Here is a 13475-nt window from a genome sequence, read left to right on the forward strand (position 1 = left end):
TAATTGGTGGTAAGTGGTATAGTAAAATTGACTTAAGTTTTGAACACTTCCTACCTATAGATTTTACTTGAGTTGTGTGCTGATTTAGGGATACATTTAATGAACTGAACAATCCAGTTCGATGGAGTGTAGAAAAAGAGGGGGATCTTTGAGAGACAACCTAAAGAAGGAGACAGGAGCCAGATCATGGAGGGCCTCATTAGCCATGGTGGGGATTTGGGGCCCATTGACGAGTTTAAGGCAGATGAGTTTCCTGATCTGACAGTAGGGTGGAGAATAGATTGGAGGGGGTTAATGATTTGCTCAGCCCTTTAGACATGTAATAAAACAAAATAATTTTAGTGTAATTTCATACCACTGTATCTGAATACCTGGTTATAAATAAAACCCCTCATTTACCAGATGGGAAGCTGTTTGTTGAAATGTACCTCAATTCTGGGATCTTTCAACTTATCACAAATTTTGAAATGTACAGTAGAATGACTCACTATGAGGAAAAATAAAATATTACAAACATTCCTCAATCACTAAGCTCTGAGTAATAAATGCATTGAGGAGTCTGTGTTGGGCATATGGAGAAGCATATGTTCCCTCATCCTTTGAGCTGGTAGAGCTGTGAAAGTGAGATTAGCCTCACAAAAAATGACAGAAAGGGAAATTTTATATATATTTTTATATATATGTATCAAATATGTACATGTTGAATTCCACTATAATACAAAGAAGAAAAGAAAAATGTATAAAACCACTGGAATGTATAAATCTTGTATTGAGAGACAGGATGAATTTATGGTTGGGTTATATTAGGCTTATATTCTAATAAGTGCTATATTTCTGGATATAAATTGGCCTAAAGAATTTTTCAAATCCAGAGAGTAAGGATACAATAATGAGATTCAATCATTATTAATTTATGAAACTAACAGATTACTTTTATAGAATCACCAGGCAAAATCTTAGCTGTATTCAGATGTTTACTTTATAAAAATTCTTCTAGTACTTCAGTTGTAATTTCTGAAATTTAAAAATATGTATTCGTATTATAATAGAAAGTTTAAAAAATCTTGGTTCTATTAGTGCACGCCAGCCTGAGTTTCCACTGCAATATGAGCAACCTTACGGCTTAGACCATATGACCATGGGAGTCATTGATCCCACCATACATGTGTCATGCAGAAGCTGCCAGACTAGTGGAACACTGGAATGGACTCTGAGCTCCACAGCTTGTAGATGACAATCTGTGGGATTAGGGTACTGTCCTTCAAGATTTAATATTCACTTTGAACCAACAGCCATTATATGATACTGTGTCCTCAACAGATAAACTACATGGATCTGGGCACCAACAGGTAAAAGTAGAAGGGACCCCTCTCCCCAGTACTCTTGATGATCCATTTGGGGGAATTAGTGCTTTCTATCGTGGTAATCTCCACAGGCATTGTGAGAATGGAGGTCCTGGTTTCTGTGGTAATCCTCTACCAGGGAACGGTTAAGAATCTTACTAAATTTAAGTTACGGCTGCAGTCTGGCCGTTTTTCACTTCCCATGCCAGCAGTCTATCAGGCAAAGAAATGAGTTACTATACTGGTAAGGGCAATTAACTCTAATTGCCATGAGAAGTTAGAGTTGCTACTGCATAAGAGCAGTAGAGAGGAATACATCTATAATTCAAAGGATTCACCAGGGCAACTCCTTTTTCCTCTTATGACTTGTAATCACCATAAATATGCAAGTGAAATAACCACACACCGGTAAGTGAAATGACAGCCAGGGGTTCAACCCCTCAGGAATAAAGGGCTCAGCGATTCCCCTTGGCAACAACAGAGATCAGCATTTTGACGCTTGAGGGTGAGAGGAAGCTGGAATAAGAAGTAGGGGAATATAATAAGGAATATCACTTGCAGACTCTGAAATAATTACATCAGGAGATACTCTAGCTTGTCCCACTAACTCTAATGTAATAAAACATTTTTTTCTAAAGAAATTCTGACCAACTATTACCTAGAAGAATCAAGGATAGGACTCAGAGCACTTACCATGGGAAATGGGTGGATTTCCGTTGTGCAAGGGATAGACCAAAGCACATTTTGTCAATGTCTCCACATCCTCTCGCCCTTACCACTTGGCTGGTACTGGCTTGATTAAGAACCTGCATTTCTCTACCTTCCAGCAAGAGAGCCTGAAAATGCCAGTTAATTAACACTGCCAGTGCAGCCCTCAATCAATAACTGATGGAAACTGCTGTATAAATACCTTAGCATCCTTGCTCCTTTGGTGGGATAACTTTGAAATGTGAATTTCACAATGGCTCCAAGAATTTCTCCAGAACATTTAAGTTCTGGTTACTCCTTGGTAGTTGGCTTGATTACACTAATTTTTATTTGCCCTCTTCCTTTGTCTCGCTTACTCACTCCTCTTCCTATTTTTTCTTCCACTTAGTAGATGAACTACTGTCTCTTGAGTCCTTGTCTCAAGGTCTGCTTCTTGGGGAAATCCAAAATAAGACATGCATGGAGACATTTAGTATTCATCTCACTTAATCCTTGTTTCAGAATTATTGAGAAACTCATCCAAGTTTATTTAGCTAATAAATGTGGCTGCTGGACCTTGAACCCAGGTCTCTCTGAATTTAAAATCCATATTCATTCCACTACTCCACATTTCTGTCCACATAACCTGGTTGTTATTTTGTGAGTAAGTCCTACTTTCCAGCATTGAAGCCATTGGGCTCTATTTAATCTCCTGATTGAGGATACCATGGTTTTGACCCAAAATCAAGATTGTGGTCTCAAGGCTAATTCCCAAATTGGAGCATGTTATTCAAGGTATCTAGGGACTGATTTCGACCAGATGGTTCCTGTCAAGGATTACTGGTCCAAATTTATACCAGAGACCATAAGTTACATGATTCAGAGAACAAAGGCAAAGGCATAACTAAAGAGAAACTGAGAGTAAAAGCCCTAAAGTGGGAAAATGAAAGCAGTGGGGAAGCCCCAGTATTACTATACTTTGCTTTCCAAAACTGATTCTTCAAAATCTTTCTAGGAAAATAAGCAAAGACAAATCTTTAAAGCAATTTTGTCATCTTCCTTTAAGAAGATAACTTTAGTACCTGAGAAAAGATTTGGGGTGGGGGGGGTGGGAAACCAAAATATTTTCTCTATCATTTTAACCAAAAAGGCATAAAATATATGTAGTTATAGCATTGAAAATGTTTGCATATATTTTAATCTCTACAATGGGTATAGCGAAGTCTCTTTGATCTTTATAATTAAAGGTAATCTAATAAACAGAAATTAGGCAGGGTTCACCTAAACGTGTGTATATAGTATTTGCCTTGATTTTTAATAACTTTGTCCAATAAGGTAAGTTGACATTCTTAAAGAGTCTCATTGTTTCAAGGCTGGTTGTATCTACACTAACTGATGTACAACTTAGAGGGGAGGCATTCAACCTATGAGAACCTCTATTATTTCCTGATTTTAGCGAATTAAACTTTTTCACTTGAAATGACCTTATTTCCTCAGAATCACCCAAAAATCATACCTAAAAGTCATAACCCTACCTCCACACTTTAATATTACACAAGTTAGTATACCCATTTCTAAAAATCTATAAAAGTCTTATTTTAATTTTTAAAATAATATTACATTTCAGCCATCAGTTTAGGACTCTTTCCGAAGTACTAATCTAGCACTTGACTCCTTGAGACACTGGACACTATCCAATTACTCAGCCACTCTTTCTGAGGAGCCGAAGTTATCTCTCTGGAGCTTTTAACTATTACTGGTCCCTGTCTACCAGATAATTAATATCCTGTTACAGGGAGTTGAAGAAAATTCTCCCCTGGCATCATATTTCTAATAAGTGCAGAGATCCAATGAGGAAGCAGTTCAATATTCTCTACACTTTATCTTATATATATAGTAGGTCCTTTTAACATGTTTAGATAATTGATAAAATCTGCAACTTTCTAAAATATGTAGCTCTTTACTAACACAACAATATCAAATGATTGTTTAGTAAGTATCTATGTGATGAGTGCCATGTAGGCACATTAATTCACTTAATCTTCATGACTGCCATGAGAGTATATCAGAAGTTAAGGAATGAAGATGTTTCAAGATGAAAGAAGTAGACAATGATATTGCATACTGTTTTCAAGTAGGTCGATATAAATATAAATAGTTTCATATAGCAAGGGAAACTGAAGATCACATAGATCAACTTACTTCCCCAAACTACAAAACTATATAAGTCTACAAACCATGTCTCCCTAATATAAAAACTTATAGTTGTCTTCTATTATCTCATTACTGGTTCAATTGCCATGTTATTATTTATATAATGCCTTTAAAACATAATAGAAAATGAAAGATATGCATAGATATAAACCTTAGGAAATCTAGGTACATCAAGTACCTAGTTCATTTGACATTTTCATTTAATAATTGCTCCATAGGCATGTGACTTTCTGAAAATCTTATCAAAGATCCCGCTGCCTGTCCATCCATGCTCCGGAATAGCTACTTAAGAGCTTTGGTGTTAAAAAGTTCTCATTACTTCTCCCCTGGATGTTGGCTCCATGTCAAAGCTTGGCACCTCATCAGAATACAAGCTCTCTAAGCTCTTTTTCTCAGTCCTGTGGAACAGCTGTCAGCAGCAGCTGGGAGACCAAAGCTCTTTTTTCATTCTCTTCCCCAGATGTTCTCTCTTCAGGATACTAGAAGCCACCTCCTCAATAAGACCATGCTTCCCATGCCTGAGTGTTACCACTCAGAACAAATGATTGAAAACAGTTAAATGTACCATTTAATATTGTAATACCTGATACAATACTACTTTGAACACATTTAGTCCTTCTCTCACTCATTTATTCAACTAATATTTGTTGGCTGATTTCTATGTGCTAGGCCATAGAGAAACGATAGCAAGCAAAAAAAAATAGTCCTTATTTTTACAGAATTTAGTGGGGAATACATACACAGTTTCAATAATCATACAAATATAGATATGATTACAATTAGGAAAACTCAATACAGGAAAAGCAAAAGATGTTGTTAGAAGATATAATAATAATAAGTGGACTAGTCTTTGGGGTTAAATGAAAAGCTTTCCTACAGAAGTCATATTGGAGTTGAGAAAGGAAGATAAGTTGGCATCAACTAGGTGATTTCAAGAAAATGGAAAAGCATGGGCAAAGATCCTGTGGCAGAAAGGAACACAGCAAAGCAAGACGATGTAAACAGGCTAATATGTGAAGAGCAGAATCACAGGGTACTGTAGTATCAGAAGAGGTTGCAGAGATAGGTAATCTACATCTATATAGGTCTTATAGGCCATGCTAAAAATGTTTTCTGTATATATTTAAGGACAAAGGGAAATTCATGGAAGGTTTTTAAGCCATACATGTAAAATGATAAAACTTAGTTTTGGGTTTGAGAAATATCTGGCTGCAGTTTGGAGAATATTGGAAATGGGAGTCAACATATACACAGGAAGGAAAAGAGGAGATTTTTGCAGAAGTCAGGGGAGAGTTGATGGTTTGGACTAAGGCAAAGATTGTGCCATGTGATAGCAGATATTATGGTTTAAAATTAATGAGACTTGGTAATGGATTAGATATAGTAGAAAAGAAAGAGGGAGGTATTGCCTCTTAGGTCTGTGGCTTGGAGGTACCATTAGCCAATTGCATGGAGGTACCACTAGCCAAAATAGGTAATAACAGAAGAGGATTAGTTTGGAGGGGAATATCCTAAGTTTAGTTTTGCTCATGTTGAGTTTGAGGCGTCTTCATAATCCACGTGTAAATCTCAAGCATTCATGTATGGTTGTCACCCATAGATATACATATGGGTCTGCAGTCCCAGGAGAGGTTAAAATTAGAGATACGAATTTGGGTACACATGAGGAGTACATGAAGCTGCAGGCATGTATGACTTCACCTGGAAAAATGTTCTATGATACAACTCTAAGGATGTTCAATATTTAATGGCCAGTTCAAAGCAGATGAACCTGCAAAGAAGACAGAGAAACAGAAATAGGAAAAGAAGAAGGAAATTGGGAGAATATCTCAAGAAGAAAACAATAGTGTGTCTTAAGGTGGAGGAAGTGGACAATGGTATTTTATGCTATTGTTAAGTAGGTCGTGAAAGTTGTATTCCTCACCAGTATGTAGCTATTTGAGGAAAGAGACTTAATCTCAAACTTCACTGCCTAACTTTTCTCTCAACATTAATACCTAGCACAATGCCTTACTTGGAGAAAAAATTTTAAATGCATTTATTGAATGAATGGACAAACATTAGGTGAACAAAATAAAAGACTCACATAGCATATAACATAATGAAGCCAAAGGTAGCTTAATATATATAAAGAAGGTATATAAATTTAAAACAAGGTTGCCTACAGTAAAAGCATAATAGAAACAAAAGTATAGTAGAAAGAAATACCTATAGCTCAGAATGGACTGTCCACAAATCAAGACACCGTGTTGTCATCATAAAAGAAAACGAGCAGTGTAGAATGAATGGACTGTTTACTCACACTGATTATACTACTTGATTTCGGTATGCAGTTATGATCTACTTAGCTAAGGAAGACCTAAAAATATTTGGAAATTTTAAAAAATATACAAGAAAATGAAGATTTTGAAAATAATAAGCATTATAACACAGCACAGTATAACTAAGATAGTACTCTTTCCTGAACATTTATATAAAAGCACAGTATGGTATCATAGTATTAACCTTGTGATTAATATATTCTCCAAATGCTTTAGTTTAATTTAATATGACATTAATTATCTTTTCTAAATCAACTCACATTGTTAGCCTATACTATTGCTAGGAACAGTACATTTTACTTATTACTTTGAAAATACATTTACTTTCCCTAAAGCAAACTCTTTTAAACTCTGTTCTAGAGATTCTAGGAAAACATGAAAAATTCTGTTTTTACCAATTTGTAAACTTCATAGTTTTCTCTAGTAATCCTATAGACAAATATATGATCCATATAACCATTTATGCATTTGTAACTCTTAAGTTATAATTTCATATCCTCCTTGCTCTATTTCTTCCTTCTCACCTACTTTTAAGTTATTATCTTCATATATTTAATACTATTTAAAGCTGACTGAAATCCTTTCTGAAATAATGCACAGGTATAAATAAACGAGCAAGTAGATGAATAAATTATTAAGATCCTTTGTAATATTAAGTATTTCGGTCACATATCCTCTAAGTTTCCACTTTTCAAAAATGAGAACTCTAAAATATTTTTAGTTTGTCATCATCTGACCCATGTATTTCCCGGAACAGTTTATTTTAGTTGCTAAAGTGAGAAATGGAGTTTTGAAAGATAACTTGGGGGTAAAAGACACACAGAAACAGCTGATATATGTGAGAAAAATAGAGGGAAAAGTGGAGATTTTAAAGGTCATAAGATGATGGTCTAGGAATTCCCATTTCAATGTTGGACAAATGCAAGTCAATAACTTGAGTAATTTTGAAATTACTTTTACTGCTGTCCTAAGTTCCTTTGACTATACCACTGCTCTGAACATGTCGAATCATCAATTATACAGATCACATCTTTCTAAACAGATTTATATGGACTCGTTGGAGAATAATTGTCAGAAAGTACTGCACTCAGTGTAGGGGAGGCTCATACTGTACCTGGTATAGAGAATTTAGAAAAGCAAAGGAGAGAACCAAAAGCATCCTGGGAGAGAAAACTATATAACTAAAAGAACTGAAGTTGATAATAAGCAATAAATAAAATTTAAAGGTATAAAATAATTGTGTCTTAAAAACAAGTGAGAAGACTGAGGGCTGAAGCAGAGAAGACTGTTGGGTGCTTCAGGAAATAAGCCAGGATAGACAGTGTCGGTGAAACAGAAGCTACTACGGGTTCTTGAGCAGAAGACTGATGTAATGAAAACAGTTATTTAAAGATGATAAATAATAGTAAGACAGACTAAGGTTGTTATAATGAGTTGGAAAGAAAGGATGGTTCTAAGAGAACTATGGAGGAAGAGGTAAATGAACATCACCACACTGAGAATATGCAAAGCAGCAGCTCAACATGCAAATCATTCTTAAGTTTCTGCCCTGGATGTGTTTAAAGAATAAGAGAAAAGACATCAGGAATGGAAAACAAGGGAAGAGTGGAAGGAAGGCTCAATCAAGGACATCATTTTGGGTTTCCAGTAATACAGTGGGTCACTTAAGAAACATAGGAAGCTGGACATATTGGGGTAAAGGCAAATGTTCAGAGCTAAAGATGCAGAGCTAGAAATATCTGTAGGGAGGTAATAGGGTAAGTTATGTGAACAAAAGAGCAATAAAACAATGGGGTTCTTTTTGCTTTTTTAAAACTTTTTAACTTAGTAAAATTAAACTGTTTTTATTATAGGAAATTTGGAAAATATAGAGAACCACACAGATAAAAATAAAAATAAAAATACTTTACAATCCTACCAAAGATAAAAACTATAAACTCTCTGGTATATATCCTTTTAACATTTGTTTTTTATGCATACATTTTTAATGCTATTTGTATAGGAATATGGCTCAATACTTCTCAATTGTATCCTACATCTCAATAAACATTCATCCTGTGGAAAACAGAGGTTCTCTTATCCTGTGAGTTTGGGGAATCGACATACAAGATTCCTCCCTTTGAGATAAACACTATACATTAGTATATCAGAACCCCCACAATTTTGAACCATAAAAATGACTTTATATAACGGATAACTGACGATTTAGATTTTTCACACATTCTTGTTAACATCACCCTGAACTGCTTTCCCCTTGAAAGATAGAGGTGTAGTTGTCAGAAGCTTGAACTTCAAAAGGTACCAACCCTAGATTCAAGTCTGCCTCCCAGCTTTGTTCTCTTCTTATTACTTTATTCTCCACGAAAGAAAAGGTTTAAAAGAGATAATGTACATGAAGCACTTGTTATGTTTGATATGCAGTTATCACTCTAAAAACTGGGCCAACTTTGATGATGTCATAATTACTAACCTGCAGTTTCCTCTTAACTATAGATCACAATTATTTGTCTTTAATATTTTTTAAAATCAGCTCTTTTAATGACTCCACACCGTATGGCTATCACATAATTGATTTGTCTAATTCCATACTGTGGAACATTTATTTCCATTTTTTTCTTTCACAAATAATGCTTCAGTGAACATCCTTTCACATAAAACTTTGCCAACAGTTCTAAGTAATTTCTTATGTTTGATTCCTGGATATGGAATTGCTAGATAAAGGGGCATAAATATTTTTAAGGTTTTTATACAGCTTGCTAAACTGCCCTCCAGAAAGCTTTTTTCAAATTACATTTCCAATATGAGTTGACTGGTCACCCCATGTTTTAATTTTTGTGTTAGGATAATAGTAGAGACTGGTTGCTACACAGAAGCAGAAAGAAAGAAAAGTCTTAATACATTTATAATTTCTTTAGGTACAGAAAAGTTAACTATAAGAAGTAGTTGTTTGAAAGATAAACCCATTTCCATGATGACTTCCCAGGCCTCCAGCTGGGCTGAATGGAACAAGCTTGGAGGTGAAAGTCTTATAGAGTGATATCTAATGGGGCATAACTCCGATGGTTATAGATTAAGATAAAAGCAGGTAATACAAATAGATTAAAGCAAATGTGAAAAAAACGTGGCAAACAAATATGTTTAGAAGTTTGGAACTGGTCAAAATGACATGGGATTTTTGCTTACCTGACTCTGAAAGATCCAGTTGTTTAATTTTTTTTTTCGATAATGAGTATTAAAGAGTTGGCTGTTTAATTCTCAATGACATAAGAGCATATTTACATGCAAGGTGACAGGGTATTGAGATGACAAGATATTGAGGGTATTCCATTTCCAGCAACCAATCATAAAGAATTAACCAGAAATCTTTTAAAAGTTTTATATGTAAGTGAAATTACAACAATACACGAGGGGCCTTGAAGGTAAGATCTATGTCTCACTGATCTTGGATACCTCATTACCTATATGGGGATAGGCACTTAACAGGTAAATCATATATGTTTGCTATATTTATAGAAACTTTGTGTATGGGGTTCTCATAACCTCAATTTAAGGGTAGGATTCTTAGTCCTCAAGAGAAAAATATAATTAGTCAATTTAAATGGTGAAATCATTGATGGTATATTTCCAAGATGAATCAAGAATGTACGGGGATTAACAATATCTCCTTTAGCTAGACATAATATATTTACTCACAGATACTAAGGAAAAATACTTTCCAATGATATGTTCAGCTAAGAATCAAACTGCCTTTTCACATAATGCTACAAAATGGAAGTACATTTGATGCTTTAAATGATTGTTCCTATATTTAAGTAAAGTTAATTAAATAACAAGTGAAATACCTACTCATAATCAATCCTTTTCATGACTCTACATTAGTCTACTAAATGGCTGTCCCATAACTGGTGTGTCTAATTCCACACTGTGGGACAGTTTTTCCCATGAGGCAGTTATTCCTGTTTCAGCTAATTCTAAGGCTCTGAGTTAGTTACATAAATTAACCCGTTTTGCTGTCTTTTTTTGAAAATTAGTTGGAGAACTGCCAAACTCCAGTCATGGGTCAAGAAGGATGAGTTTTAAAACAGCTAGGCAATTAGCTAAAATGGAACTAAATCCCAAAAACTCACATTTTCTACTACATCACTAAAGCTATAAGTTAGTGGAATAATTATAAGGCCTGTATCTTGGATTCTTGAGCTAAAAAAGATAAATAATATTCTTTACTTACTTGTGTATTGTAAAAGGTGAAGTTATTTTTATAAGATGCATTTACCTCCATGGATAAAAGTTTTCTTAAACTTTAAAAAGAATTATAGAATTATAGATAATATAACATTCACAGGTTCTCACCTGAGTATAGAAGGGTAAAAATGTGATATGCAAGAAAGCCAATGTAATGGTTGCTTGAAAAATGGTTTTAAGGAATCTGAAGGAGAATCATCCATGCCATGCTGAAAAGTCCTAAGGAAATACAAATAATTATTTCAGAATATATAGAAAACATTAAGATACTTTTTATTTTTACTTAGTACACAAAGGTAATGATTTTACACAAAATTGTATTGTGCTACAATGGACAATACGACCACTTCAACCACTTGAAATTTATGTCAAAAGGTGACTCAGAGGCCTCTATATAACAATTCTTACACTTGGAAAGGTATGATAATAACATTTTCACTTAATTAAAAAAACTCTCACATCATAAAATTTTTCAAAAATAAACGTATAAAGAATAGTATAATGAATACCACTTACCTCTCTCTCCTCAAGCTGTATCCAAGAAATGTCAATCTTTTGTCATATTTGCTTTGTTAATGTAAAAATATTTATCATAAAGGTACCTCTTTTTACTTTTTAAAGTTATTTATAAAAACCAAAAAATTAAGATTTATAATTAATTTTGTATGCTCCTAAAGGCCTACCAAAAGCTTATAAAAGAGAATTTAACTGTAAAATACATGACCACGATTTCAAAATTAGAATAATTTGGCCAGAATATCTGATGTACAATGATCTTTGGAGAAGTGACTATAGCATTTTTCTAGATTGGCCCAAACTCAACAATAAATCTTGAAGTAATAGGAAAGGATTTGTTACATAAAATCTTTAGTAGATAGCTTGGTTAATAAAGATATTATAATAACAGGACACTGTATTCGCCTACATGGCGTTAAGAGTGACAACTGGGAACGTCTTAGAAATGGAATTGTTTGAAGTGGTACAATCTCTCTTTATATAAAGTACAGAAGCAATAGCATCTTTTAGATAATATGTAGAATATAATTCCATTTTGAAGGATCATCCCTGTCTTTTTGTTTCACATCCTGCTTTTTGTAATCTCACATTTTCTATATTTGACCTCTTTCTCCCATTTTTCTTGCTAAATAGAACACTTTTTAATTAAATATGCTTATTTTTCAGACTTTTACTATATCATCTTCTCTTTGAAAGCCATTTTTTCTCATTAAATTTCAGAATAGAACAAAATTCCTTAAATAGTCTTCAAAATCAGGCTGTCATATACATTCCATGCATTCCACTGTATGAACTAGAGAGTTAGGCAGAAGCAAGTTTAGGATACTAGGATATGCTTTCCTAAGGAGAGTCTGGACTTTGTACCAGCCATGAGGAATCACTGAAGAGTTTATAGCATGGGAGTGATACCAGCAATTTTACATTTTAGAAAAATCACTCGAGCATAGTGATGAGAATAGCCTGAAGAGGATCAAGGCTGGAGGAAGAGAGATAAAAACGGTGATAATGCGGTAGACTGGGCAGAGGAGGACAAGGTCCTATGTAAGATGCAGAGGAAATCATGAATAGGAAACAGCTGCAAAAAAATTAAATTAACAGAATTAACAAATTCATCCCCTAATGACATGTGGTTGGAAATAGAATGAGCAGGAAGGCAGAAAGAAGAGTTAAGAGAAAAGAAGCCTAAGATGACTTGCAAGTATTTTCCTTAGTTTTAGATATGTTGTGGGAGATGCAGATAGTTGAAATACATCCAGAGAGAGACCTCGAATAGAAATTTGGATTTATTAATCTAGCATATACAAGAGACACCTGAGTTGAAGATATTGATGTGGAAGTCATTAGCATAATGGTAAAGTCGTGGGAATGTGTAAATTCACCCAAAGAATAAGTGTAAAATGAAAAGACAGTCAAGAGCAGAACTCTAGAACACATCAATATTTAAAGGATGAGGTGAGAAAAAGCACTCAAAACCAAGAACGAATAATCAGAGAAGTAGGCCAAGAGCCAGGAGAAATGGCTAATAGCATCAAAAGCTACAGAAATATTAAGGGAATGGAAAGGCAAAAATTGGAGTCAGTGATTGGGTATGCATACATAACCTGGCCCATGTTGTTTGTTTAGTATGATGAGGGCAGGTACAGTGTATTGAGTGAATAGTAGGTGTAAAAGTGGAGACAGTGAGTACAAACTGTGTTTTAGGAGAGAAAAACAGTGGTAAAGAAAGAACAAAATTTGTAATACAGGAGAGGCTTGGGGGAAAGAACCAGAAGATAGAATATTAAAAGACTAAGGTGGTGGAGTAGGACATAAATGTGGTCAAGAGCTCAGACAAAAAGGTTTGCTTTGGTTGGGAAAAGAGATACATTGATTGCCTATAAAATGATGTAGAGGTGAGTAGGGATCTGGATAATTATTAAGAATGGAAATGAGAAGTTAAAGTGCATTCATAATATTCTGGGTTTTCTCACAAAAGTACAAGGGCGAGGCTATCTGCTAACGGGCAAAATGGAGGATTTGGCCAAAGCAGAGAGGATGGAAAAGGGAGATACCCAGAGACTGGACAGAGTGGGATTGTCAAAAGGTGTAAAAGGACAGCTGAGTGATTTCCACCAGCAGTGTTCCACAGGCTGTAGGGGAGGGAGGTGAGGGT

The 13475-nt window shown here is 34.7% G+C and overlaps 1 protein-coding gene across 15 annotated transcripts in view; it reads right to left on the reverse strand.

The window, feature by feature from the left end:
- Positions 1-13475, reverse strand: part of KIAA0825 (KIAA0825 ortholog) — a 356002-nt gene that overhangs the window by 226633 nt on the left and 115894 nt on the right. For all 15 annotated transcript variants that reach the window (XR_003046665.1, XM_015590466.2, XM_015590467.2 and 12 more), the window contains one exon: positions 10916-11026. Coding sequence is in view for 14 of the 15 variants with exons in the window: in XM_015590466.2 (XP_015445952.1) it covers positions 10916-11026 (111 nt within the window). In the remaining variant the exon portion in view is untranslated. The remainder of the gene's footprint in view (positions 1-10915; positions 11027-13475) is intronic.

The sequence above is a fragment of the Pteropus alecto genome, unplaced genomic scaffold, assembly GCF_000325575.1.
Source record: "Pteropus alecto unplaced genomic scaffold, ASM32557v1 scaffold20, whole genome shotgun sequence".
Lineage (NCBI taxonomy): Eukaryota > Metazoa > Chordata > Mammalia > Chiroptera > Pteropodidae > Pteropus > Pteropus alecto.